The sequence below is a fragment of the Citrus sinensis genome, chromosome 3, assembly GCF_022201045.2.
Source record: "Citrus sinensis cultivar Valencia sweet orange chromosome 3, DVS_A1.0, whole genome shotgun sequence".
Lineage (NCBI taxonomy): Eukaryota > Viridiplantae > Streptophyta > Magnoliopsida > Sapindales > Rutaceae > Citrus > Citrus sinensis.
In genome coordinates, this window is record NC_068558.1 from 2,744,748 (window position 1) to 2,772,215 (window position 27,468).

The 27,468-nt window shown below is 34.2% G+C and overlaps 4 protein-coding genes across 7 annotated transcripts; 3 read left to right on the forward strand and 1 right to left on the reverse strand.

Moving 5' to 3' along the window:
- Positions 1 to 7,544: 7,544 nt before the first annotated feature.
- On the forward strand, positions 7,545 to 9,775 carry LOC102627264 (U-box domain-containing protein 38-like). The gene has a single exon (XM_006476654.4). It carries the CDS (start codon positions 7,785 to 7,787, stop codon positions 9,396 to 9,398), a length of 1,614 nt encoding a protein of 537 aa, XP_006476717.2. The 5' UTR covers positions 7,545 to 7,784; the 3' UTR covers positions 9,399 to 9,775.
- Positions 9,776 to 10,473: 698 nt separating this feature from the next.
- LOC102627550 (putative DNA glycosylase At3g47830) lies at positions 10,474 to 17,849 on the forward strand. Of its 3 annotated transcripts, none has more exons than XM_006476657.4 (5): positions 10,474 to 10,943; positions 11,040 to 11,240; positions 11,552 to 11,608; positions 11,686 to 11,815; positions 17,461 to 17,849. In XM_006476657.4, exons 1-5 carry the CDS (start codon positions 10,596 to 10,598, stop codon positions 17,499 to 17,501), a joined length of 777 nt encoding a protein of 258 aa, XP_006476720.2. In that variant the 5' UTR covers positions 10,474 to 10,595; the 3' UTR covers positions 17,502 to 17,849. The 3 variants fall into 3 exon arrangements, with proteins under 3 accessions (XP_006476720.2, XP_024954063.2, XP_006476718.2); XM_025098295.2 differs by having other exon boundaries at positions 11,686 to 11,875; positions 17,461 to 17,848; XM_006476655.4 differs by lacking the exon at positions 17,461 to 17,849 and having other exon boundaries at positions 10,475 to 10,943; positions 11,686 to 12,119.
- Positions 17,850 to 18,336: 487 nt separating this feature from the next.
- Positions 18,337 to 20,487, reverse strand: LOC102628239 (peroxidase 65-like). Its single transcript, XM_006477475.3, has one exon. The coding sequence runs from the start codon at positions 20,027 to 20,029 to the stop codon at positions 18,809 to 18,811; it is 1,221 nt and encodes a 406-aa protein (XP_006477538.2). The 5' UTR covers positions 20,030 to 20,487; the 3' UTR covers positions 18,337 to 18,808.
- A 1,348-nt stretch (positions 20,488 to 21,835) lies between these two features.
- LOC102628233 (alpha-mannosidase I MNS5) lies at positions 21,836 to 26,990 on the forward strand. 2 transcript variants are annotated; one of them, XM_006476658.4, is made up of 15 exons: positions 21,836 to 22,297; positions 22,770 to 22,812; positions 22,900 to 22,965; positions 23,038 to 23,099; positions 23,226 to 23,325; positions 23,544 to 23,726; positions 24,334 to 24,382; positions 24,471 to 24,650; positions 24,798 to 24,918; positions 25,285 to 25,366; positions 25,446 to 25,531; positions 25,646 to 25,746; positions 26,016 to 26,157; positions 26,261 to 26,411; positions 26,517 to 26,990. In XM_006476658.4, the coding sequence occupies exons 1-15, from the start codon at positions 22,158 to 22,160 to the stop codon at positions 26,742 to 26,744; spliced, it is 1,734 nt and encodes a 577-aa protein (XP_006476721.2). In that variant the 5' UTR covers positions 21,836 to 22,157; the 3' UTR covers positions 26,745 to 26,990. The 2 variants fall into 2 exon arrangements, with proteins under 2 accessions (XP_006476721.2, XP_006476722.2); XM_006476659.3 differs by having other exon boundaries at positions 22,258 to 22,297; positions 23,210 to 23,325.
- The last annotated feature ends 478 nt before the right edge of the window (positions 26,991 to 27,468 follow it).

Consider the following 27,468-nt stretch of genomic DNA (forward strand, 5'->3'; position numbering starts at 1 on the left):
CTGTAATTCTGAAAATATATACGTGTTGATGATGGCTTGCATGTACCCATTCCATTTGATGCAATCTTTTGAGGAATGTGTTCTGGTCTGGCGAAAGAAAGTAAGTCGAAATATTAGATCTAGAAATATTATTTGGCAGTGGCTATGGTAGTTTTACTTTAAACCGTAGAGTACTAATGATGACCATCAGATCATAGTAGTAGTGAAAGTAAGTGAAGATTTAATATTTATTTTTATGATCGTGTGATCATTATCAGTGCTCTGTCATGGAGCACTCGAGCTGTTTCAATATAGTCACACCTATAATACTTTCACTAATAATATGAAATTTAATGAAGAAAATAATTCTCCTTTTTTTTAATTTCTTTTAATTTGAATCCAGTACTCTATGGTTTGAATTTTGAATTGATGAATAATCAAAGTTGAGTATCCTTTATTCTTTTAACTCATTTGGAAAACGAATTTCTTGAGTATCAATTCTATGAGTATTTCCTTTCATTTCACACACATGTTAGTGGGAAGAAAAATTAGAAGGCTCCGCATGCTTCAACAGACAATAATATATGAGCTAGTCAAATTCGGGATTTTCAGGTACTGGGCGTTTCACGCTTTATGTCCCCAAAGTCCATCTGATGGAATCTGCCAGCTAATTAAGGCTATAGCCTGTTAATTGCATCATAGATTTTCTCCAAAACCGAGTCTATAATAGACGTTGCCTTTTTAAACCACACCTCACAGCCTGTGCATCATTACCTGGTCAAAAATTCAATAAAATTCGATAAAATCTCATTTTATGTTGGACGGTGTTCAAGTTGTGATTAGGTTGTTTAAGCCACAAACTCAGATGATTACATATACATATATATATTTTTTGTTTTAACCACGAGGTATCTTGAGAAAGACCCCAACTGTGGGAGGCATCTTTAAACATGTACCACAACCCATACTAGAAGTCCCTAAAGATGGCCAATGGGCCGGGCGGCACGTGGCACGGCACGGGCACGGCACGGCACGAGCACGTTTCGGTGAGGCACGCGGGCCTTAAAACACGGCACGATTAGAGATGAGCCAAAGCACGGCACCCGAAAAAGCACGTAATAAGCACGGTTTATTAGTGGGCTAGCACGCGGCCCGTGAGCCATTAATAGCACGTGGGCCAAAATATATCTAAGTAAATTTTTTTAACAAAAAGTAAATATAAAATGTTATGAAATTAAAGTACAATATCTTGAAATTAAATGTTTAATATATTTTTTAGCATAAACTTTTAAAAATTAATTTAAATCATTAAATCTTAGTTTAAATAAATATTCTAATCTTTTATGTTTATAATTTATTAAATGAATAAGTAAATATCATGATTTTAATAAATAAAATTATAAATATCATAATTTTATTTATGATATTTATTAAATGAATAATGTTATTTATGATATTTAATTTTATTTATGATATTTATTTAATTATTTATTTATGTTTATAATTTATTAAATGAATAAGTAAATAATTAAATATCATGATTTTAATAAATAAGGTTATAAATATCATAAATTTATAAATTATAAATAAAAAATAAATTTTTTACAAAATTAATAATAAAATATTTGTCATATGAAATATTTTTCATATTAATATTAAATCATAACTTAGTTAATATTTAATAGAGATACGTTTCATTTGTGAATGAAATATTTTCCATTTTATACACAAGAAAAATTATGATAAATTAAAAATTACATTTTTATTAAATGAAATTAAAGTACAATTATAATATTAGTAATTCAAATAAAATTAGGTGTAATTTGCATCACTACAGTTAATAATATATCCCAACTAGGTTGACACCTACTGAACCATCTATCATTTGCAAATTTACAACCTTCTCACTAATAAAAATTGTTTCAAAAAGTTATAAGAAAAAAAAATCTCTAGTCTTTGGAAGTGGCTTCAATGTTCAGTACTCTGCATAATCTGGATCCACTTCATCTTGATCAACATTCAAACTCTCAATTTGTTTAATTAAAGCATTTTGTCAATCTTGTTGCACTCGGCGTTCAGCATCTTCCCAATCTTTCAAACACAACAAAGAGTCTAATGTCTCTGATGACAATCTTGACCGATGTTCATCTAGAAATTAATTATTATAATGATTATTCGAGGATTGTATTTTTAATTTTAATTAATTATTATTATGATCTATGGAATTAAATTTAATTAAATTTATGTATTGTTGTGTTATGAATTATGATTGATTATTGTGAAATAAAATATATAGTTGTGAAATTGTGATAAACTAATAATAAAATGTTAATTGCTCTCTTAATAAAAATTAATATGATTATGAATATTATTATTATTATTATTATGTTGGTGGGCTTAAAAAAGCACATCAGGCACGTGGGCTTAAATAAAGCACGCTAGGCACGTGGGCTTTTTTAGGCAAGCTAAAAAAAAAAAAAGTTGGCACGGCACGAGAGGGCTCGTGCCGTGGGCCGTGCCGGGCTCAACTAAAAAAAATTTAGGCACGGCACGGCACGGCACGGCCCATTGGCCATAGTTAGAAGTTCCCGCTCGAACCGAGAGGCACAGGTTCTCCCAACAAATGCGACTTCCCTGCGACTCGAACTGGGGAGCAAACCCAATCAAGCCACTTAAAGGGACTTCATTGCCAGTGGAGGCCAACACTTTGTTGATAGATGATTACATATTTTACAACATGAGATCTAGTATAAATTTAGATGCACATTTAAATTTAGAATTTACTCTCTTGAAAATTTACTCTCACTAACATCAATCGAAGAATATCTATCCATATTTCATAGTATGTGGAAGGGTAAAATTACCCCATACTAGTTGGAATTGTTAAATGCCTTCGTTAGAGAATGCATGCAGTATCCACATACTGTGAAACATGAGATCTAGTATAAATCTAGATACATATTTAAGTTTAGAACTTATTATCTTGAAAATTTATTCTCACTAACATCAATTGAAGAAAATCTATCCATATTTCATAGTATGTGGAAGGGTAAAAATGCCTCATGCTCATGGGATTTATTAAATGCTTTCACTAGAGAATAATTATATATATAGGTCATTTCTCTATCCGCACGAAATTGAAACGTGAAATTTACTTTGATTGTTGGTGATCTAATGTATCTAAGGTTAATTTAGCAATAAGAGAGAGGGAAAAAAAAAGTAAAGAATGAGAAAGTATGCGTGTCCAATTTAAATACTTGGTAATCTTAGGGGGATTTAGTATGAAGCACACTTCAAAAATTCTTGAGAGCGAATTCTATCTATTTATTGACATTTATCCTTATCCTGCCGGGATATATATATATATACCATGCCCAATTGCCTTGAACATTTTACGTTACAATGAAGCTTGAATTTTATTATGAATCATCAAAAATATTCCTAAATAATTTTTATGATAAAACATAATAAACACTGTGTAGTCAAATCAATGCATTTATCCACCGAGTCTATATGGTTTTCATACCACCATCAAAGAGTAATGCCATACAACTTCCAAGTGCTATGTTAACCTTTATAATTTCAAATGAAGTGATATTCATGCAATAAATAAATTTATAATATGTGATATTGATTATTTTGATAAATGAATGCGATATTAGGATTTGGGATGATAATATTTAAATACTACACTTAACGTTAATTAGAGCCTCAGAGGTGTTGTAGGGTGCCAGATTTGACCTCGACCGCAAACCGACATCGTTCATGGGCCTCAACTACGTCAGGTGGTCCATAATCCTCAGTTGGGCCTAAGCCAGTTGCTTGCTTCAGCCTAAGCTTTCTCAAACGATTGCCCTATCCTCACACTCGTTTTAATCCCAAAAAAAAGGGAATGTAAATTTATTTTATTGTGGGATATTATTAAATATTCATCCAGTATTTTTCCTACTTATCAATTTACTACTATGATTTTTGAATAACTATATTTTATCACTTGATATTTCAATTTGTTATAGCTTACCACCAAATTGTTAAAAGATTATTTGTATCCCTTGAACTATTTAAATGTGTGGAAAAATAATTTTCTCCTCTAAAATTAAAAAAAAAAAAACAAACAAAACTGAGGGTCTTAGAAAAAAAAATTAGATGTAGTTGAACCGGAAGTCTCTATGTAAAGGAACAAGAAAATGTTTTTTTTTATCGAATTTCTAGGACAAAAATTATGGTTTCAAAGTCATTTAGTTCAATTCAATCTGCAATGAAATGAACCGTTTTTATTATGTTTAAGAAATCTTTGAACTAATTGGATCTTGTCCACCGAATCAAACAGTTCACAAGATCAATATATAAGCTTTTTGACTCCTAACATGGTTGAAGTATTGATATTGACACAAAATTAATTGCAATCTTCTCTTTTGTTGGATACCCTAATCAATTAGTTCAAAAAAATGAGTTTATGGATCAACTTTCATAAGGTATATTTTGTAAACATTTAAATTTAAGTTTGTTTTAAGTAGATTGCACAATTTTGATTTGTTTAACTTTCATATATGTGGTTTCAACATGAAGAACATTTAGGCAATGAAGATTATACTTTTATTTATTAATTAATACGTGTGATTATCAATGTGATATCATGCACTCTCTTTAATTTTTTTTTATTTTTAATTATTAGTGTTTGGTTAATAGCTCACTTTGAGAGATAATATAGGTATTATGGATGTGAAAGTAGAGGGATTAAGAAATTGTTATTGGGAGAGTGCTTAATACGTAGCAGAAGAACTTTGAAATTTCTTTTGTAATTTGTAGTGAATTTTTATATTATTATTGGACTATATTATGTTATTTATTGTTTGTGGATTTATAAACTCAAAATTATTGTTGTAGTAATAGTATATTACTATCATGTCATTTTTTATAAAATATAAAAGATAAAATTACTCAAACCAAGCAAAATCGAACCAAAGGGAACCAAAATAAACTATAAAACAAAATCAAACCGAACTAAATTAATTTTGTTTAATTAGATTTGGTTTTAGCGTTTGATTTTTATGTGATTTATAAAATTATGAACAAATTAATTTGAGTTTGGTTGAATTCTGAAACTAAACCAAATCAACCCATAAACCACTGAAAAGCTGTCACCTTGAAAAAGTTGCATTTTCACATATTTTTCTTTTCCCTTTTGGGCAGGCAAGAGCATTGACATTTTTTACATTATATAGTTAATTAAAGATAAGAATGTCAGTCAATTCAAACTTGTGGACAAAAAATAACCAAATCATTGGCGGAAACCAAGTGGAATCTCTGGTTTATATTAAAGAATTAAAGCCTGTCGCGCCCTTTCTGATTCAGCACATTAAATATTAAGCGCGGTTGGGACTTAAATGGTTATATGTTAAACGTCTGAAATTAAACATTTTATTAATTTAAAATATTTTTTAATAATTGCTTGTTTATTTTTTTATAATTTATATTTGACTAAAAAAATAAACTTTTGTGAATTGTAATTTTTATTTAAATAAAAATTTTAAATAATAAATAAATATTATATCTAAAAAATATCTCTGTTTAATATGCTTATTTCTTAAACTATAAAATCTAATCTTTTTTTTTTGTACTTACAAGAACATAATATATTTTTTTATGAGTAATGATATAGGCACAAACTCTTGAACAAATTTATTTTGTATAAATTAATGCGACGTTAATTTATTAGTTGAATTAAATATCTTTTGACCAACATGATTTATTTATATTGTTTTATATTTTCATTCAATTAATAAATTAATGTCACATCAGTTTGTACAAGATAAATTTGTACAAGAGTTTGTGACTGTATTATTATTATTTTTTTTTAATTTGTAAACACAAATAAAATACCACATATATTCTAACTCATTTAGATTTCGTAAAAATTTAAACCTATTCAAATTTCTAAAAAAAAAAAAAAACAATACTTAAAACTTTTTGAACATCTTTGCTTATACGACCACCAGAACGTTGCTGCTAATGTAAGCTTGCTAACGTAAGATTGAGCAGGTAGTAGTTTCTCGAGGAAGGAGGACAGCTCAATTGGGCTGGCGCATACTGAAACAGAAATTTCTTAATTTGTGGGATGCATAATGTTGGTAACATTCTCCCTTTTTTTCTAGACTAATCTCACAACAAGACTATTACACAATTATGTACTTGCAAATTGCCACATAAACAAATGTTGTTTCAACTACTCACTGATTCTTACTTATTAATATTATGAAGAGGGCCAAAATTCATTTTAAAGTTGTCTTAGAAAGGAACATTTTTCTGCGAATTGTAAACTAATTTTGAAAAGTCTAAGCAACATCAACGTATAAAGATTTAGGTTATATTTTCTCAACAAACGAATGGAACGGAAGATTAGATGAACCATGTATAATTCGATGGTCAGAAGGAGAGTAATACTTTGTGTGAGTTGAGGAGGACGATAAGTTGATGCAATGGATCCTATTCCCCCTCTGGAAGTTAATCATTACTTGTTCTCCACAGATTTATGGAAAAAGAGGGCATTGCTTGAGACTTCCTTCAGTCCTCATCTCTCATTTGTTAATTGTTTAGCCGTATACATTACTTCATGTAAGGCGACCATATTATGAGTGTGTTTGAGATTGAGGTGTTGTAGTTTTTAAGCTGTAATTGCTTTGAAAAAAAAATATAATTATGAAATAAAAGTTAATAATATATAGTAAATGTAAATTTTAAATAATAATTTTGACAAAATTATTAAAGATATAATAAATTCTCTATTATACAAATGAAAAATCATATTAACATAACTTTTTAATTACAGCAGTTAGTGTTTACCAAACACTTTACTGTTGTACCTTTTAAGTTACAGCTGTCCAACCTCAATTTCAAATGCACTCTATTTCTTATTAGAATAACGTGGTATTCATTTCTCCAATTTTCATGATATAAAACAACATTATAGTTGGATTTTATTTAAATTCGATTATCTATTAAACATTTTTAATCTAACAATAGCCATGTTATTGCAAATCACCAATTAATCTTAAAATCACAATGTATGGACTTCCTTTTTAACAACTGCGCATTTATTTTCATCATTAAGCACGAAAAAAAATTATTGAACCTTTTTATACTTTGGTAACCCATCAAATTAAATGCAAAAGAAACACAAATCTCACTTTTTAGTTGAACCCACCAATTCTCGGTAACCATACACAAGTTAATCTATTTTAAGGTTTTTTTAAAAATTGAAATTGGACATACGAAATCTTAAAAGTGTAACATTAATGTATTTGATAAATATTAAATATTATAACTTATAAGTTAAAGATTTTATACTTATATAATAAAAATTTATTATATTTTTATTATTTTTACTAAAATTATTATTTAAAAAATTATATTTATTATATAGTATTAATTTTTATTTTATAATTATAATTTTTTTTTTTTATAAAACAATGATACAGTTGCGTAATACTAAAAAGGAACTGAGATAATTTTTGCGCACAAATATTTTCTCCTGCTAATTAATAGCCATTGAGCTTGACATTTTGTATTGACTACTCAAAATGGTTTGACTCGAATAATGAAACAAACAAGAGAACCCATGGCGTTTTCAGTAAATATCCCCCAGCACTAGGTCAAACTCTCAACGGATAACCTCAACCAAAACAAGACTCGGACTCAGTCCAATTGTCCTCTCAATCATAAAACCTAACAAATTTGATCAGATATTTATTTCACTTCATTTCACTTTTGGTTTCTGCTGCTTCAGGTTATTAAACTTCAAAGCCATGGGCGGTAATGGCAAGCACCACCGTTGGAAAATTTCATTTTTTCATCGCTCTAATTCAAACCCCAAACATCCCCCTAAAGAATTCCTTTGCCCAGTTTCCGGATCATTGATGTTCGACCCAGTTGTCGTCTCCACGGGCCAAACATTTGACCGGGTGTCTGTTCAGGTCTGCCGTGAGCTAGGTTTCCTACCCGATTTAGAAAACGGGTTCAAACCCGATTTTTCAACCGTGATTCCGAATTTGGCCATGAAACAAACGATTCTCAACTGGTGCGACACTTCCGGCGTCGAGCATCCGGTGATGCCCGATTACGGTTCGATTGAGAACGCTGTACGGACGAAGATGAGATCGGAGAGGCCGGAGTCGTCGTCGACTCCCGATATCAGGTTTTCAGAGAAGGAGTTGTTGGAAGGCGTGGCGGAGAATCCGCCGGTGATATTCTCTCACGCGGCGACCGAGTTGAATCACAGAGTCAACCATTTCTACTCGAGCTCGTCGGAGGAATCTGTCGTCATCGTCCCGCCGAGTCCACTCACTCCGTTGCCGCTGGCGACTCGGCCCGCTTGCTACTCTTCGTCAACGTCGTCGTATTCCTCCACCGAAATCACTGACGCCGAATCCCTAACGCAACAGATGGCCAACATGACGCCTTTGGCGCCGGAGGAAGAAGAGCTGTTGAAGAAGCTAAGAAGCGCCGATATAGCGTTGCAAGAGGAAGGAGTAATCGCGCTACGAAGGTTGACTCGAACAAACGAAGAACTCAGGGTTTCCATTTGTACGCCCAATTTGCTATCAGCTCTTCGGAATTTGGTGGTTTCGAGATATTCGATTGTTCAAACAAACGCCGTCGCTTCGTTGGTGAATCTTTCGTTAGAGAAAAAAAATAAGGTCTTGATCGTACGGTCAGGATTCGTTCCGTTACTCATTGACGTTTTAAAATCAGGATCTGAAGAGTCGCAGGAGCACGCGGCGGGCGCGTTGTTTAGTTTGGCATTAGAAGACGAGAACAAGATGGCTATTGGCGTCCTAGGGGCGTTGCAGCCGTTAATGCACGCGCTTCGGGCGGAGAGTGAGCGGACTCGCCACGATTCGGCCTTGGCGTTGTATCATTTGACTCTGATTCAGAGCAACCGAGTGAAGCTGGTCAAACTCAACGCGGTGGCGACGTTGTTAACGATGGTGAAATCGGGCGAGTCGACGAGTCGGGTGTTGCTGATTTTGTGCAACTTGGCGGCGAGCAACGAGGGGAGGTCTGCGATTTTGGATGCGAATGGGGTTTCGATTTTGGTGGGTATGTTGAAGGAGAGTGGGTCGGACTCGGAGGCGACGCGGGAGAATTGCGTGGCGGCGTTGTTTGCTCTGGGTCATGGGAACCTGAGGTTCAAAGGGCTGGCTAAGGAGGCCAGAGCCGCTGAGGTTTTGAGAGAGGTTGAAGAGAGGGGAAGCCAGAGAGCTAAAGAGAAAGCTAAGAGGATTTTGGGGATGCTGAAAGGGCGAGAGGACGACGATGAGGATGTTGACTGGGAAGGGGTTTTGGATTCGGGTGGGCCGACTCGGAGTCGGTACCGAGTTGGGATGACTGGGTATGGTTCCAACTCTACTAATTTTTGATATGTACATTAAAAAGAAAAGAAAAAATAAAAAAAAATAAAGGCCGGAACCGAGGAGAGAGTTAGTTGGTATCAAGAATCAAGAAAACATTTCCTGTTGGGTATGGGCTTGTGTAGATTAATGGTGGGGGCCATGTTCATGACTTTTGTTTTTAAAAATTTTAAGTTATTTGTTTTGTTGGTTGTAATTGGGTTTAAGGTTAGGACTAAGAATTTGGATTTGGGAATGTGTACAGATATTGGAGGTGATAGTTTTGTTTGTTTGTCTTTTTTTTTTTTTTTTTTTCTCTTCGTTTGTAATTTGATGAAATATGTTAGCGAGGAAGATTTGAATGAAGCACACTTGCAATACAATGAACAAACTGCCTCTGCTCACCATCACCATATTTATTCTATTTGTAGTGGTAGGATTGCGGTGTGGTCTGCTATGGTTCCGTTCAGGCTCTCGAAATTTGTTGAGATATTAGATAGAGAATCCATCGTGACACCATTCATTAGGCAGACAACAATTAACACAAGTCTCTTGTGTTCCACTCCACGGTTCTGAGTCGATTCTTTTGTACCATTAAACTTTTGGTGTGCTGTTGCCTGGCGACAAAAGTATTACCATGGCCTCTAGCTGTTGGCTTCTTGCGTGTAGATTGTAGAGTACGCATTTCATTCAGATCTCCCACTCAACTCATGCGCGCTGGCGCTAATCAGTAATCAGTTATATGAATTATGATGGCTAACAAGTCCAGGTTTCTGACCCTAGGACGGGCTCGCTCGATCTTCCTCCAAAACACTATTTTTTATCTCAAAAATAAATAAAGTAAACTGATAAATGTTTTGTTCGAAAAAGTAAAACAAATTAAATTAAAAAAATATGTGATTAGTGAGAAAAATTTTTATGTAAATTGTAACATATGGTTGTTGTAAAGTAAATGAAGATAATTGCAACAAGTTGTGTAATGGAAAAGAATTAAAATCCTATCAAACCCATGGTTATAAGAATTGATTAACCGAGGATTGTAGTATGACAATAACAATATGATCCTGTGGAAATCATGGAATAAAACGACTGTCGTTTTCTTATTATCATTATTATTATTTTTGGCTTTTAAATATTAATTGACTGATCTCATTCACATCAGCCGCTGCTCGCAATTTGTGCAGACCAATAATACTCGATTACCCAAAGTGATTGAAGTGAAAACGAATGCAGAAATCTCGAAAAAGAAAGCAAGTGGAGGTCACCGAAACCAGACAAGACCCGTACCCGACCCACAGTCGGCCCACCGCGGAAGAATGCCGAGGCATAAGAGACGAGCTCTTGGCTCTTCATGGGTTCCCTCCCGAATTCGTCAAATACCGCAATCAGCGGCTGAAGCATAATATGACCCGAGACAAAAATAGCGTGCCGTTGGATATGAGTGAATACGACGAAGGAGAAGAGGAGAGTGTCTTAGATGGTTTGGTCAAAACACTGCTCTCCCAGAACACTACTGAAGCTAATTCTCTCAAAGCTTTTGCGTCTCTCAAGTCCACTTTTCCCACCTGGGAACATGTAAGTTTCCCGATTAATTTACCCTTTCTTTTTTTGTTGCATTGGTCTGAAACTGTGAATTCCGTAATCATAGTACTATGGTGTGTTTGATTTAAGGTTCTAGCTGCTGAACAAAAATGCATAGAGAACGCTATAAGATGTGGAGGTTTAGCCCCGACCAAGGCTGCCTGTATCAAGAATATTTTAAAATGCTTGCTCGAGAGTAAAGGCAAATTGTGCTTGGAATACTTGCGAGGTTTATCAATTGACGAAATCAAGGCTGAGCTCTCTCGTTTTAGAGGAATTGGTCCCAAAACGGTATTCCTTTTCACAATCCGTTTTCAATTTTAATTATCTCCGTTTCTTCCTCATAAATTTAATATCCTTGTTTCGCTTGTATCATTGTTAAAAACAAAGAATATGATTAAACAAATCAGATAATGGTCAGAGCTGAAGGTTTCACTCATGGTGCTTTGCTGCCAACAAATTAGTTGGGGTTTAAGATATTTCAGCCTTTAGTAATCTGATTCTCTGAAATCTTGATTTCTGTATTAGTTATGTCATATCCTTACCGTATATGAAGCTTTACCAATGTCTTGGGAGCTTGATAGTTGTGAAATGCTTGGCAGGTGGCTTGTGTTTTAATGTTCCATCTTCAGCAAGACGATTTTCCAGTTGACACACATGTGAGTATTGTCTTGTTCAAACTGGTTCAAATTTCACTTCATTATTTTACTAACATCAAATGTCCCTGGTCTATCAGGTGTTTGAGATTTCAAAGGCCATTGGTTGGGTCCCAACTGCGGCAGATAGGAATAAGACCTACCTTCATCTTAACCAACGGATCCCAAAGGAACTTAAATTCGATCTGAATTGTCTTCTCTACACACATGGTAAGCTCTGTCGTAATTGCATCAAGAAAGGGGGTAACCGGCAAAGAAAAGAATCTGCTGGTAATCTATGTCCTCTGCTTAATTACTGCGAGAAATCTAATAAAACATAACTGATATGGTAAACTGATGGATCTCAATCTCATGGCCTTTGTTATTTTGTTCTATATTTTTTCCTTTTCAAACCTCATAAGTGAATTTCTTTTTGCCTTTCCCTTGTACAATTACCAGGCAGATTTTGGACACATGAATTAGATTGAGGATGTTTTAAGACTGATTAATCATGCATATAGAATATCATTTTTATTGAGCTGTAGTCAATTTTAAACAATGAACCATTCTAGCAACTTCTAGTATATCTTCCTGTGCATTTTGCATGAGATTCAACATTTACAATTTCGGAGAGTTAAGTGCTTGAACATGCCTGCTGATAGAGCTAACTTTGGCACCATAGAAGATAGTTTCCATATGTAATAAAAACTTCAAACCATTATGTCCAGTAGAATGAGAAAACTTTGACAAGTTGTAGCTAATCACTAACATTACAGTAAATAGATGCTTATGAGTATAAAACATTATGTTAGCATGGTCAAAAAAGATATACTCAGATCTTCTCTGTAATCCACTATTAGCAGATATGCCTAATCACCATTTCATATGTTATTCCTTTGCTTCTTTAAGCAATTTCTGCTACTTCTAATAGCTTGAGGCTGGAGGAAGTGTTATAGGATGGTTTAATTAGGAGAAAGACACAGTTCTAAAGAAGCATTATAATAAAATGCATGTGCTCTTCTGCTTAGTGGCGGATTAGTTACAAAGTAGTGCTGCCTGGCTACTAACCCCATCTCTTTTTGACTTTTGTGGTTGCCTTACATTTTTATCCATGGAATCATCTTTGATTATCACATATGCAGCTTCAGATGCTCCAATGTCACAAGTACCAAGTTGCTTATAGAGATAGATTATAGTTTTATGCGTATCCTTAGAAATAAGTTGAAAGCCTGGGATTCTTGACGGCTCGTTGTTCCCATCATGTCCCTTCTTTTCCTTTTGTTGACTCTACTGGCACCTTTTGACTGTTTATGTCTAAAATTACATTATTAAATTTGTTCAATTGCGTCATTTAATTGATTCTGTGTTATATGAATAGAAAAGAAACTAAATATTTAGGAGATATCCTAGACTACTTGTTTTGAGAGAATATGAACAAATATTGAACTAGATTACTAGACTGCCTTCTTGTCTTGTTCACATAGAGGAGAAACAACTGGAACTTTTTGTGTTAAGTCTATTATTTATAGAGTTGACATCTTATGGCAAGTCTAATTAAATTGAAATTTTATTTATTGCATATATTGTAATAGGGATTTGTTTATTAATTCCCTAATTTAATAAAATTCCAATTTAATTAAACTTGTCATAAGATGTCAACTATATAAATAATGGACTTAACAATCTCCCCCTTTAGCATCATTGTGGCAAAAGCAATTCTACACAAGTCTTTAATGAAAACTTGGCGTTAAAACATGAATATGAAACAAGCACAAATAACAACAAAGAACTAACCAAAATAATCGGCAATTAACAGTTTAGTTCATCAAATAAGATAAGTCAAGAATTAAAATAAAATACTCATTTTACTGATCAATAAATTGCAAGGCAACATAAAACAGAAAATCAGGATCAATGAAAAGATAAATTCTCTTTTAGAACCAGAAATCTAAATATTTAAAAATTCTTGAACAAAAATAAAATCGGTTCCTAGAATGGAAATACTACTCCCTCTAACTTTTTGCATCATGCAATTAAAAACTTGAAAATAAATTACTCCCCCTCTTATGTCAAAAGATTGCAAAAGAGAAGAAGTTTGACATGCAATTTGCCGAAACGAGTAGCGAGGGTGGCAATACCACAATCTTGTTTCAAAATTTTAGCCTTAAGACAAACAAGATCATAAGCAAAATAATTAAAAGCAAATTCAACATAATCAGGATAAAGAATATAATTAGATGGAGGAGAAGAGCGAATAGAGGCCGTAATAAAGTTAGGAAGATCACGAATAACATTTAGATAGGCGCCACTATTGACGGTGCATGAGGGCACGTGCGGCAGCAGTTGGTGGTTGGCTACAACAAAAAGAACAGCGGCGGCAATGATGGTGATCTTAGGGTTATAGGGGGAAGGTCCAGAGTTAAGATTGTCTTCACTAATATCACTTTTCATGGAATCATTGTCACTTGAATGCATAGATTCTTCAGGAGATATTTGTCTAAATTTGGGATCATAATCCTTATCATCATTAAGAATATGAATTTCATGAGGTCGGCTACAACCAAAACAAGGGTAGAGTGGAAGAGTGCAACAACGCTTGAAATTAGGTTAAGTATAAGAGCTTTCACTTTGCTAAGCTTAGAGAGACTTGGAGCCATGGAAAAGAAATAATAAAAACAAAAAAAAAAGTAAGAAGAAGTAAAGATTTTAGACCAGCCGAAAAATATGAGGAGGAAGCTACAAACTTGAGTGAAAACAATGATCCTAGAGGCTTCATTATATAGAGAAGCTAGTTTAGTTCAAAGTGGAATAGAAATCCTATATTGACAAGGAAATGAGTAAGAAAGAAGATTTGTATCCAATTTAAGAAATTATTAATTCCAAATAACGTAGAAGAACGATAAATAAGAATAATCTAACCCAAATAAGTCAGTAATATTAAGAAAACATGTAAAAACTAAACGATACGCGTGATATTTTTCGGAATTATAATATAGTGCAAATGAGTGAAATTTGAAATTAAACTAGAAACAAATGGAATGAAATTAAAATGCGACCCATGTATTGTGGGAATGCTTTTTGAATCAACTTTTCTCAAAATTTTACATAACTGAATTTGGAGTTCTGAAGATAAAGTTATGACCAAAAGATGTAAGTTGTTTAGTTGTGATGGACAAACCTTTTTGATACACTTGAGAAAACAAAATTAAGGTTTTGTTTCAAAGTTATAAATCTTTGAAGCAAAACTTTATTTTGTTTTGTTAAGTGCATCAAAAAGCTTTGCCCGTAACTAAATAGCTTGCATTCATTTGGTCATAATTTTGTCTACAAAATTCTAAATTTAGTTCTATAAAATTATGTGAAAAGCTTATTCCAAAAGCTTTTCCACGGTATATGGGTCGCATTCTAATTCTATTCAATTTGTTTTCAGTCTAATTTCGAAGTTCACTTATTTGCACTGTGTTGTTATTCCAAAAATAAAAAATAAAATCATGCGTATCATTTAGTTTTTGCGTTTTTTCTTAATATTATTTACTTATTTGAGTTAGATTATGCTTATTTATTATTCTTTTACGTCATCTATGATTAATGATGTTTTAAATTGGATACAAATTTTCTTTCTTACTCATTTCCTTGTCAATATAAGATTTCTACTCCTCTATGAACTAGGTTAGCTCGTCTATATAAGGAAGCCTATAAAATCATTGTTTTTCACTCGAGCTTTTGGCTTCCACCTCATATTTTTTAACTAGTCCAGAAGCTTTACTTCTTTTTGCTTAATTTTTTTTCTTTTTATTATTTCTCTTTTATGGCTCAAAATTTTTCTAAGCTTAAGAAATGTGAGAGCTTTCATGCTCAAACTAATTCCAAGTGTCGTCGCACTCTTCCACCCTACCTTGATCTAGCCAACCTCATGCAATTCATATTCTTAATGATGATAGGGATTTTGGTCCTAATATTGGATAAGTACCTCCTAAAGAATTCATGCATTTAAGTGATAATGATTCCATAGAAAATGATCCCAGTGACGAGAGTCTTAACTTTGACTCTAGGGTCACCGTCACTGCCGTTGTTCCTTTTGCTGTCACCGACCAGCAGCTACCCTCGCACACGCCATCAATAGTGGCACTCGTCCAAGTGTTATTTTTTATCTTCCTAACTTAGTTGCAGCCTCTGTTCGCACTTCTCCTCCATTTGATTATATTTATTATCTTGACCCTGGTGAATATGCTTTTAATTATTTTGTTCTCAACCGTGTCTGTCTTGAGGCTAAAATTTTAAAACAAGGTCATGATATTGCCACCCCCACTACTCGTTTCGGCGAAGTGCATGCTATACTTATTCCTTTGTGCAATATTTTGGCAAAAGAGGGGGAGTAATTTGTTTTTAAGTCTTCAATTGCATGATGCAATAAATTAGGGGGAGTAGTATTTCTATTCTAAGGCGTGATTTTATTTTTGTTCAAGAATTTTTAGATATTCAAATTTCTAGTTCTTAAGGGGAATTTATCTTTTCATTGATCTTGATTTTCTATTTCATGATGCCTTGCAATTTATTGATCAATAAAGTCGGTATTTTATTTTAATTCTTGCCTTGGTTTTTTTTATAAAATAAAATGTTAATTGTCGATTATTTTGGTTAGTTGTTTGTGCTTGTTTCAGATTCATGTTTTAACGCCAAGATTTCATTGAAAACTTGTGTAGGATTGCTTTTGCCAATGGGGGAGATTGTTAAATTTATTATTTATAGAGTTGGTATCTTATGTCAAATCTAGTTAAATTGAACTTTTATTTATTGTAGATCGTGTAATATTAATTAATTTATTAATTTCCTAATTTAGTGAAATTCTAATTTATTAGGAATATTTGTTTCTTAATTTTGTTAGATGTCTAATTTTGCAAGTCAATTAATAACGTGATTCCATAGTTGATGCGTTAGGTTTATTTAGAGCGAGAAGTTGATTTAAACATGAAGTTTATTAAATATTTTAGATGTTTCTTGGGAGACAAGTAAGGTAAGAATATCATATTTATTTCATTTAGATTCATAGGAATTATAAGAGGAAAAAAAAACTTTTATTTGGAAAGAATTCAAGTCTTTTGAAACTTGTACTTTTTGTGAAACTCTAGTGCCTATATAAAGAAAGATATTTCACAATTGAAGAAACACAACACATAATATAAAGCACATAAGTAAAATTCGTCTTCCTCTCTGGAGAATTCGGATTTGACAAATGATGTTGTGTTGACTTGTTTTCTTATCTTCTTCATTCAAAGTATTGTAAATAGACTATTTCTTTTCATCATGTGGAGAGTCTTTATGGATCTTAGATCACTAGACATTGAAGAATTGATATTTATCACTTTGTGAAGTGCCTTGAAGATCGTGGATCAAGAGAGGTAGTAGTTATTCAAGAGAAGCAAATTTAGTCTAAGGTTGAGTAAGTTGTATGGTGATAAATTATAAGTGAGAGTTTTAAGTTTAGTAAATTTATAGTTTGTAACATCTTAACATAGTGAATTACTTTCCATATGGGCGTGACCTCGTGAATGTAGGATTGATTAATCCGAATCATTCAAAAGTCTATGTGTCATTTAATTTCAACAATTTTATTGTGTTTTGAAAATTAATATTTTCTAATGTAGATGAACAGTAACTATAAATAGTATAGTGAACAGTGACTATGAACAATATTTTTAGAAAATTAATTTAGTTTATTAATTTCATACTTAATTTAATTATTTAGGAAATTTTTTCAACCGTCTCTTTGTTTAGAAATTTAATTAATTAAGATGATTAATTAATTAGTTTTAGAATTTTAAAATTACATACATCTATTACAAATAGATCTAAATTTCCTTCATTTTGGATTTGAGGTAACATTCTGCCAAGGGCCAAGGGAGGTAACATAAAGTGAAAAGTTTTCAATTGTGTGCCGGCAATGGAGACATGGAGTCAACGGTTAAACAGAAATGTTCTGGAAGTAAACTGGAGCAAAACTGTGCAATAAGTATGAACGCTGGTCCTGCCTACGGAAGTTTATTTTGGAGGGTTTACTAGAATGCCCCTACGAACAAGCTGAAAAAGAGAAAATTGCAATTTAAAGAAAAGGGCACTCCCTGCACTAGCCTTTGATTATTTTTTCTTATATTAGATCGGTAAATTAATACTCGATATATTAGTAATTTCGATTAAATAATAGTTTTAATTGGTCTCAATTAGGGGCCAATCTTATATTACACCAAACACAAAATAGTACCGGTTATAATCCAATCTAATGATATCATATTTTATCATATTATTTCTAATCCAATATAATCTTATCCTGCATATCAAACACCCTAATTAAATTGGACATCATTAGAACACTGAAAATTATCCCCAAAAAAAAAAAAACCCACATATTTAAAACATAAAACTTGCAGATCTATATATATATATATATATATATATATATATAAGGTAAAGAAAAAAACCCTCCAAGGAATCAAAAATCCGGGGAGAAGAAATCTCTCTAGACCTTTTAAACTCTCAAGAAAGTGAGAGAGGAAAAGAAAATTTGGGATTGGATTTTGGCGTTTTAGGATTCATTTTCTTATTTATAATTTCATATAAAATAGATAACAATAGGGATAAGCTCAACTTTGAACTTTATTCCCACTTTATTGTTAAAAGATCAAGGGGGAAGAAAAGAAAAAGAGAGAAAAAGAATATGCACTTACAAAGATGATGACACATTGCAAGTCTTCACACTAGTTATTCCTTTTTGTTCATGAAACCAATCAAGTACCAAACTAATTACTATTGCATTGGAACTTCAAGAGCAAGACGTAAACCCAAGTGAAAATGATAAGGATGAAGGCGGATTTCTTCTCACTCGATGGGTAACTATTTTAATCAATTACTGATATATCATTCATCATATACTACAAAACAAAAATCTTGTATTATATATGAACTACCCCCCACAAGTTTTGTTATCTTATATTGATGGGCCAATTTTATCAACAACGATCCTCGCGACAATATATATGAGAAAAGAGATCATGAAATAATTAAGACATCATATCACCCGAGGGAATTATAAAAGAAAGATGCAAGAAAATTCAACAAAAAGCAGCAGCAGCTAGGAGGAGGCAAAATGATGAAACAAATGAAATGCAATCCATTCATTGAGTCTAGGCAGTAGGCATGCATGCATAGGATTAGCAGGAGAATTAATAATTAAGCATCATTGAAAGCATCGCAGCGGCGTCTGACGTTTCCATCCTTGGGATCAGTCTTGACTTCAAGAAGACTAAGTTTCTCCATAGCAGCAGCAAAATCAGCGAAGAATTTAACCTCATTGCTAGCATACTGATCCACCAGGGGCTTGGTCCTAGGATCCTTGACCAGCATATTATCTACTCTCAACAGCCCCAAGCCTCTGGGCAAACCCCTGAAATAAGAGTTATCAAACTTGCCAGGTGACATCACATCGTTGAAAGCAGTCATCGTGATGTTTTGTTCGTGATTTTTGCAGGCGGCTTTCAAAGCCTCGGCATACTTTGGGTTCAATTCAGGGTCTGTTGGCTGATTCGGGGCGAATTTAAAGAGCCTGTCAGAAAACTCCTTGCAGTGAGCGAAACCTATGGTGTGGGCACCCATCAATGCAACATATTCCTGAATGGAGAATCCCTTGCTTGCAAACATTTTGAGAATTTCGTCCATTGTCATGTTATTGGTTGGTAAATTCCCTGGGATCCTGGCCGCTTGAGAGACAAGCCCATCCTTGCGGCCGAATGACACATTGAAACGAGGTCCCCCTGCCATAACAACCAGGTTACGAGTGGAGGCGGTTAAGATGTCAGCGCATGACACCACGCCAGGGCAGGCATCCTCAAGGGCATTCTTTATCTTGATGACAACATCAAATGCGTCGCCGGGTAGGGAAAGATTGATGTCACTGTCACGCTCCGCCACGTTGAATGCATTCGACGAGATGAGGACGGACCCATCGCACCCGTCCACAAAGCAGTCGTGCATGAAAACCCGGAGGGCACCCGCAGCTGTGCTGGGGCTCTGTGTTTGCTTCTGGTGCACGAACTCACGGACGATTTTTTCAAAGTCTGGGCATGTCGCCTTATAGTAGTCCGCGCGGAGGGCCGGCTTAGCAGAAGGCATGGGACTAGCGAGGGGCCTTGGGTTAGGACTAGCTGCAGGACTTGGTTTCGGACTAGCGAGAGGACTTGGCTTAGGACTAGCTACAGGACTTGGTTTGGGACTAGCAAGAGGACTTGGCTTAGGACTAGCTACAGGACTTGGTTTGGGACTAGCACGAGGGCTTGGCTTAGGACTAGCTACAGGACTCGGTTTGGGACTGGCATTGGGAGAATTAGGATTGGCAATGGAGTAGGGAATGGAGATAAATGCAAGGAAGATAACGGAGATAGGAAGCACGGCCATTATTGATTTTTTTTTAAAAATAATTATTAGTGAAGGAAGAAAAATTATAATGGGGTGGGGGAGAGGGCAAAGAGACCTGCTTCCTTCCCAGGCTTCTTTGCCACACAGTTAAGTGATGATTGAGACATGGGAGCGTGGAGCTTATTTATGAAGACGAAGAAGCTGTGCGTGGCTGTGGATGGGAGAGAATGTAGGAGACTTATTCTTTGATTTTGTGGGAATTTTGTTTCCGTGCTATTTTTTGCACGGTCTTTGTCTCTTGTGCATTAATGTGATTTGTTTCAATTTTTTTCGTTTCTATTTTTGGGTGATGGTCACTTTGCTTTTTTTTTTTTTCTTAAGGTTTACTTTTAGATACTTTTGACCTGTTCTCTCTCTCTCTCTCTCGCGTTAGAATGAGAAATTAGAAAAGTATATTAAGTTTATAAGCATAAATGCACCTCATCAATTTCACTTTAAAAGAAAAATCGATGGTACGCATATATTTAATTTTAGACATGTACAAAACACAACTTCATTTCCCATTACATTCTTGTTGGAGCCAATATATATAGTCACTTGTTAGGAACCATTTAAAATTACCAAAAAACGAGCGAAGATACTCTAAATCTAGATTCAAACAAAGTTGGACACATTGACTACATTAAAAATCACATGATGATAAATGTGCAATATAAAAACAGGTCGTAAAATTAAAATTGGAAAGTATAATAACTAGCGGCATGTGATTACTAACAAAACCACGTGCCGAAAGTGAAAGTGAAATGAAATTCAATTATAGATCAAATAGCGGAAAGTGGATTATAAAATCTAGATTGAAGAGATTTAGATCGAGAAATTAAAATCTCCCACCAAGTCTGCTTTTTGGATATGTAAATAAGGGCCAAAAGCTAAGGTTGAGAAAGGGGCTTTTGGCTATTTTCTTGCTAGATTAAGGGAAATCCAAAATATTTATTTACTCAAAGTCCTTCTAAAATTAATGAGATGCAAATTGACTTGAACATCGAAGTCTCTTTTATAAGAACAACCTTGAGGTTTGCTTGTGGAATAAGAGCTAAATTAAGGAGAATTTTAGGTATGTTTCAACTTTCCTTTTGTGAATTCTAGAGTTCAAATTGTTGAAGTGTTTTTACACTTTTAAATTTCAATCCCTATAGATATGAAGTTTATACATGTCCAAAATTGATTTGGATGATCCAAATTCACTAGGGGTAACAATGTCCAATTGGGCAAATTTTTGGGAGACAGGGAGATTGTTAAGGCATTTTTTTATACAAACTATGAGGATGTAATAAGGGCATGTGTTAAGAGCTTTTACCCTCTCAAAATTTCATGTACTTTGACGTACTACTAACTTTTTTTTGTCTGATGGTTGTATTCTCCTTACTCCTTCATTAGTAAATTCTTGTACCCTGTCCTCTCACAAGTTTATAGAAGTAAAATGTACAAATGTAATTAGACCATAAAAAAGAATTTAATAAAATAATTTAAAGTAAATCATAAACAAATGGAAGAAGAATGTTATGAATAAATAAAACATTTTTATTTTAGAGTCTAATCCCAACAAAACCGATGCATAGATGAAAGATTATTAATCCCATAAACTAAATTTATTTTTAATCCATTAGTTCAGTCCTGGTGAAATAAATTGAATAAGAAATAAATAAAGTTACACCCGACCAAATGACAAAACACAAAACGACATTTTTATTTATTTTGGGCTAAAGTCTTAAAACACCCAACGGCGAATTCACACTCGAGAATCAAAATTTTCAATCCTTACAATCCAGTGACGAGAGAAGAGAGAGAGAGAGAGAGAGAGAGAGAGAGAGACGAATGTTCCTTATCACGTGATTGGTCGACAAGCAATTGAACCACGTCATAGTTAGAGCTTAAACGAGATCTGATTGGTGACTAACAAGCGAAAAGACTCAGACTTACAGACCGCTTGGGTGTTGCTAATTGCTAATAGCTAAACTTGAAATTCAACTTCACCTGGATTCCTCCATTACTCTTTATCACCAGATCCATTCTATGCTCACCCACCTCCTACTCGAGGCGCCTGTCTGTCTTTCTCAATTTCTCTTTCACACAGAACCGTAACTTAACATAAGTTTTACTTAAAACCATGTTGCCGCGTCAAGTTGTAAAATGGATTCTCGTCTTCCTCGTGATCTCTCCTTCGTTGTTCCCAGTTTCTGTGTCCGAAGTTGATTCCTCGTATTGGTCAGCTAAGAAGAGACACATGAAGAAGAAAGTCCACGACATGTAAGTTTTAGTACTTTTCTTGATGATCCTCTGGGTTAAAATTGCTAAATTTCATTTATTTATTTATTTTATTTCTTTGCATTTTAGTTTGATTGTAAATGCTTGTGCTCTTGTGTTTGTTTTGATCATCTTTGTTTAGGAATGAGGAATATAATGTGACTAGTGAATCCTGTGTTTGATATAAATGGATAAATTAGTTTGTAGGACTAGAATTCATATCTCGACCCTCTGTTTAGTTGCTGTCGAGTTTAGGAAAGCACTTAAAAGAAACTATACTAGGTAGACTATTGGTTTTTTGTCACTGAAATGTAGCTACATATTCACTTCGTGAAGGTTACTATAGCTACTTTTGATCCGTAAGAATTTTCTTTTTTTGTTTCCCTAACATAATGCACTTTCCAACAGGATTCCATGTCATTTGTTTAGAATCGAGAGCTAATAAATCACTTTATTTGTTTTACTTTCTTTGCAGGTTCTACCATGCGTATGAAAACTACTTGACACATGCATTCCCTGTCAGTTCGCGTTCTTCATTGATCATATTAGAACAGCATGTATTTTAGTTTGTATATGATGCTGAATTTCAGTCTACTCTTTTGCAGCATGATGAGCTAAAGCCTCTTTCCAAAAGTTTCACAGACTCTCTAAGTGAGCTTGGAAATTTGAAGGTGATTATCTGTTAATTGAGAGAAATATTTGTCAGGCGAAAGGAAAGTAATAGCCTATTGTCTAATTTACAGCTTGAACACTTGCCGCAACACTACAATGGATCTGCCCTTACTCTCATTGAATCTTTGTCCAGGTATAGTTCAATACTTTTAGCAAGAACTTTATGTTATATAAATTTTGCATGTTTGTAATCCCTTAATTATCATTTCTGCTAAATGTATGTATATCTTTGATCTAACACAGGTTCTGTCCCTTGTAGCCTTGTTATCATGGGTAACAACACAGAATTTGAAAGGGCAGTTCTCTGGCTTTCAGAAAATTTGAGTTTTGATGTTGATGCAAGGATAAATCTTTTCGAGGTACTTAGTTTAATCATTTAACCATAGCTTCAATTTGGAAAGTTAAGTTGGTTTTATGCCAAGGTTGAGCTTTGTTTGATTTTTGTGTAACATGCTATAATTATGGTTATAACTTAACAAGGCTGAGGGTTTCGGATACAAGGAGAGACACTTACTGCCATCAACTTACTTTCAAAGTTTCTGGTGATTTTCATTTCTATTTGTCTTCTGTAATGCAGTGCAACATAAGAGTCCTTGGAGGACTTGTTTCTGCGCATATTCTTGCAACTGATTCAGCAAACAGGTTGGTACAAGGATCTTACAAGAATCAGCTGCTGACCCTCGCTGAAGATTTAGGACGACGTTTTCTACCTGCATTTGATACACCAACCGGATTACCATATGCATGGATTAACTTAAAGGTACCGCATAAAATTTGCTTAAACCAAGGATGGCATGACGCATATGAAATGTCTAATTTTATTATCGGCTTTCTGAAATTTAAATTTATTGAATGAAAGAAAAACGGGAACTCGCCCATTTTCTATTAGCACCATGAAATACATGGCAAAATACTATATTTTGCACTAATACTGTTGTAAGTGTTTGTTTCAATGTAAGCTTAGAGTTATGATTTCAAAAAACACGGTGATTGATTATGGCTAAGCTTTCCCATAGAATACCCTTTTAGACTTGGACATGGAAACCTTGTTGTCATATTTCACAATTGGGTTTCTTTAAAATGAACGATAGTGAACAATCTGTATTGGTGGTTACATTTCAGAAACTAAAATGCCAAAGCTAACCAACCTCTAATGGCTAAAATATTCAGGAAAAGCTGAGAATTCATGCATGAACACCCTTTTGTGTCTGTGTTGCATTTAAATTGTGACTGAGAATTGCTTACTTTCATTTCACATAATCACTTTGATAAGAGTTTCCTTACTGTTATTGGGAAGTATGAGTATATCTGCTGGTTTTGTTGTAAGAAGGATATATGACTGCATCAATGCGAAATTCTGTGGACAGTATGGAGTTATGGAGAATGAGACTAACGAAACAAGCACCTCAGGGTGTGGTAAGGAGCTTATCATTCACGGTTTAAGATGGGGTCATCTGATAATGTCTTCTTCCTAAAATTTGTTGATTTCTGTATTTGAACTCAGGTTCACTGATTCTTGAAATGGGAGCATTATCACGATTAACAGGTGATCCCATTTATGAATCAGCAGCTTTACGAGCTCTTCGTCGGTTGTGGAGCATGCGGAGTTCTTTGAATCTACTAGGAACAACACTTGATGTGACAACTGGGGAATGGATTGAGTACTCCTCTGGTATCGGGGCTGGTATGTGTCTTTGCCTTTAATATGCTCCATTAAGTTTACCTAGTCTTGTTTACTAAATTGTCCAAATTTCCTTTATGCTTGTTAATTACATATGATATTTAATTATCTTGATGTTTCTCATGCTGAATTTCACTTTCATTCTTGAAGGGGTTGATTCATTCTATGAGTATTTATTCAAAGCTCACATTCTTTTTGGGAAGGAGGACTTTTGGAGAATGTTTCATTCTGCATATCTTGCTGTACAGAAATATTTCAGACATGGCCCATGGTACTTGCTGAGTACATATAATGTTCCCCTTGAAGTTTAGATAGGCTCTTTTTAGCCCTACATTTATTGGTCCAACAACCGACTTACATTTTCCCTTCCTGGGCCTGGTATCTTTTTCATACAGTGTTATCAATCTAAATCTTATCAGCATCTGGGTTTCCTATAATTTCTCAAATTAGATCAATGTTATTCTGTCTGAGCAGAATTTTCACATTCATTGCCGTAATATGTGGCTGAATAATAAGAAACATCAGAGATGAATTTTGAATTATTAAGGAGAAAAAGGATAGTTAACTTTGATAGTCAAATCACTTTGGAGGGTTCTTCATGTCTGATACGAATATGATGCATATTACCGTTATCTAGGTACCATGAAGCTGATATGAGGAATGGAAAAGCAACTTACTGGCAGCTTACAAGTCTTCAGGCATTTTGGCCTGGTCTACAGGTAAGCTTCTGAAGGCAGTTCACATGTTTCTGGAATGGAGATGAATTCCTCGACCTCTGTATTTGAATTCTTGCATTAGGTTCTTGTTGGGGATATAGCTGCTGCCAATTCATCACATCGTGAATTCGTTCATGTTTGGAAGAAGTTTGGAGTACTACCAGAAAGGTATGATGTTTTACGAGTGCAAAACTTGCATTTTTGTTATAGTTTCTGAGCTGGTTCATGAATCCAGTTCTACATGTTTTAACTTAAGAAAGTTAATCTGAGCAAAGCTTTTAGGTATTTGCTGGACCATCTAATGTTACATCCTACTGAGAAGTATTATCCTTTGCGCCCTGAGTTGGCAGAATCTACTTTCTACCTATATCAAGCAACGAAAGGTATGAGGCTTCTTATTCAAAGTAATTTCTTTTGAATGTGTGAAATTTTTGCTTTTAAGTACAGAGACATCTGGTATTAGAATGCTATTTGCTAATTTAAACTGTTAGCCAGTCAGGTTGTTTGACCCCCTTTCTTTGGCTATAATGTGGCTAAAGAAACATTGGCTCATCACCTAAGTTCAGCTTCAGTTTACCTTCATGCCTTCTCAGCATTTATATCTTTATTTTTTATTTTTTTTATTTTTTTCTTTGCCATGACGTGTTTTCAGATCCTTGGTACTTGGAAGTCGGTGAATCAATTGTCAATTCTCTTAATTCATACACTAAAGTGGATGGGGGATTTGCAAGCATTAGAGATGTAACTACAATGCAACTGGAAGATCATCAGCATAGTTTCTTTCTCGCTGAAACGTAAGAATTTTGTTTTGTCTTTTTTTTTTTTTTGAAATAGACAAGAAATAGAATTTTGATTTTGAGGTGTAAATTGCATTTGAAAGACTGTCTTTTCTGGCAGGTGCAAGTACTTATACCTTCTCTTTGATGATTCTTTTTTGGTTGATCGAAATTACGTATTCACAACTGAAGGTCACCCACTTCCAGTTTTGAGTTCTTGGCATGATAGGCTTCCAGAGGCCTACATCCCAAGTAACTGGACTTTTCTCCCGGTACTCATCCTGCTTATCTCGTTATGTTTCATGATTCATTTGGATATCCTTTCAATTTCACTTGGCAAAGAGGGCACTAAGTAAATGAAACTTATAACCATGCAGAGCGAAAAGCAGGCAAGGCGAGCAAGTGCAATGACTTTGCAAGTCTGTCCTGCGATGAGTTTGGATTGCGGACATGGGTGCCAACAGGTCAAGAGTGCTTGCCACATCCCTGATGCTCGCTCTGATCACAGGTGTTTTGGTGATGAAGAATGTGGAGTTGACGCAACTACATGTAGACGAAGAACATGTAGCATGGCTGGTTATTGTGGGTTGTGGTTGTTCATATGATTTGCCATTACAATATAACCTCATTCTTTTTACAGATCGGGAATTTACGGAATTCTTTCTGTTCAAAGAGGGTTTTCTTCATGTATGTAAACAAGTAAAACACCCAAAAAAAAAAGAAATAAACAGAAAAATGAAAGAGAATTGACAGGAATACTGAAATTCTACGTAATAATATCGTTGAATGTTTTGAGTGATCCTTAACGCAAGAATCAATGTAATATCATCAAATTCCAGGTTTCTCTACAATTTTATTTATTTATTTATTTTGTTAATACAGACATGGTTGTTTTAATCCATAGAAGTTAGAAAATCATTGTCTGTTATTGTCGATGCCAAAATTTGGTCAAGCTGAAGATGGCGAGCAGATTGTCTCGTCAACTCTTTAATTTGTGTTGATGAAGCGCTGTCACTTGCTGCTATAGTGGAATTTGAATTGTATTGGCACTTCCTTTGATCTGCAACAACAAACAAAATGTTTGGGGGTGCTAGATTTTTTTAAGAGAAAACCTTTCGACGCTCAAATTAGCAATTGAGTTTTTTTTTGCAAGGAAAATAATAATGTCCCACTCGTGATTTTAAGTATTTTGTATTTGTCACTAGAATTTTCCTTTAGCTGGAAAAAAAAAAAAGGTCCCTTTTTCTAGATCTTCCGTCAGTTATTATAAACAATTGTGCATGTTGCGTGTTATTACTCGTTCTTTTGATGCGCGGCCGTTATCAAATT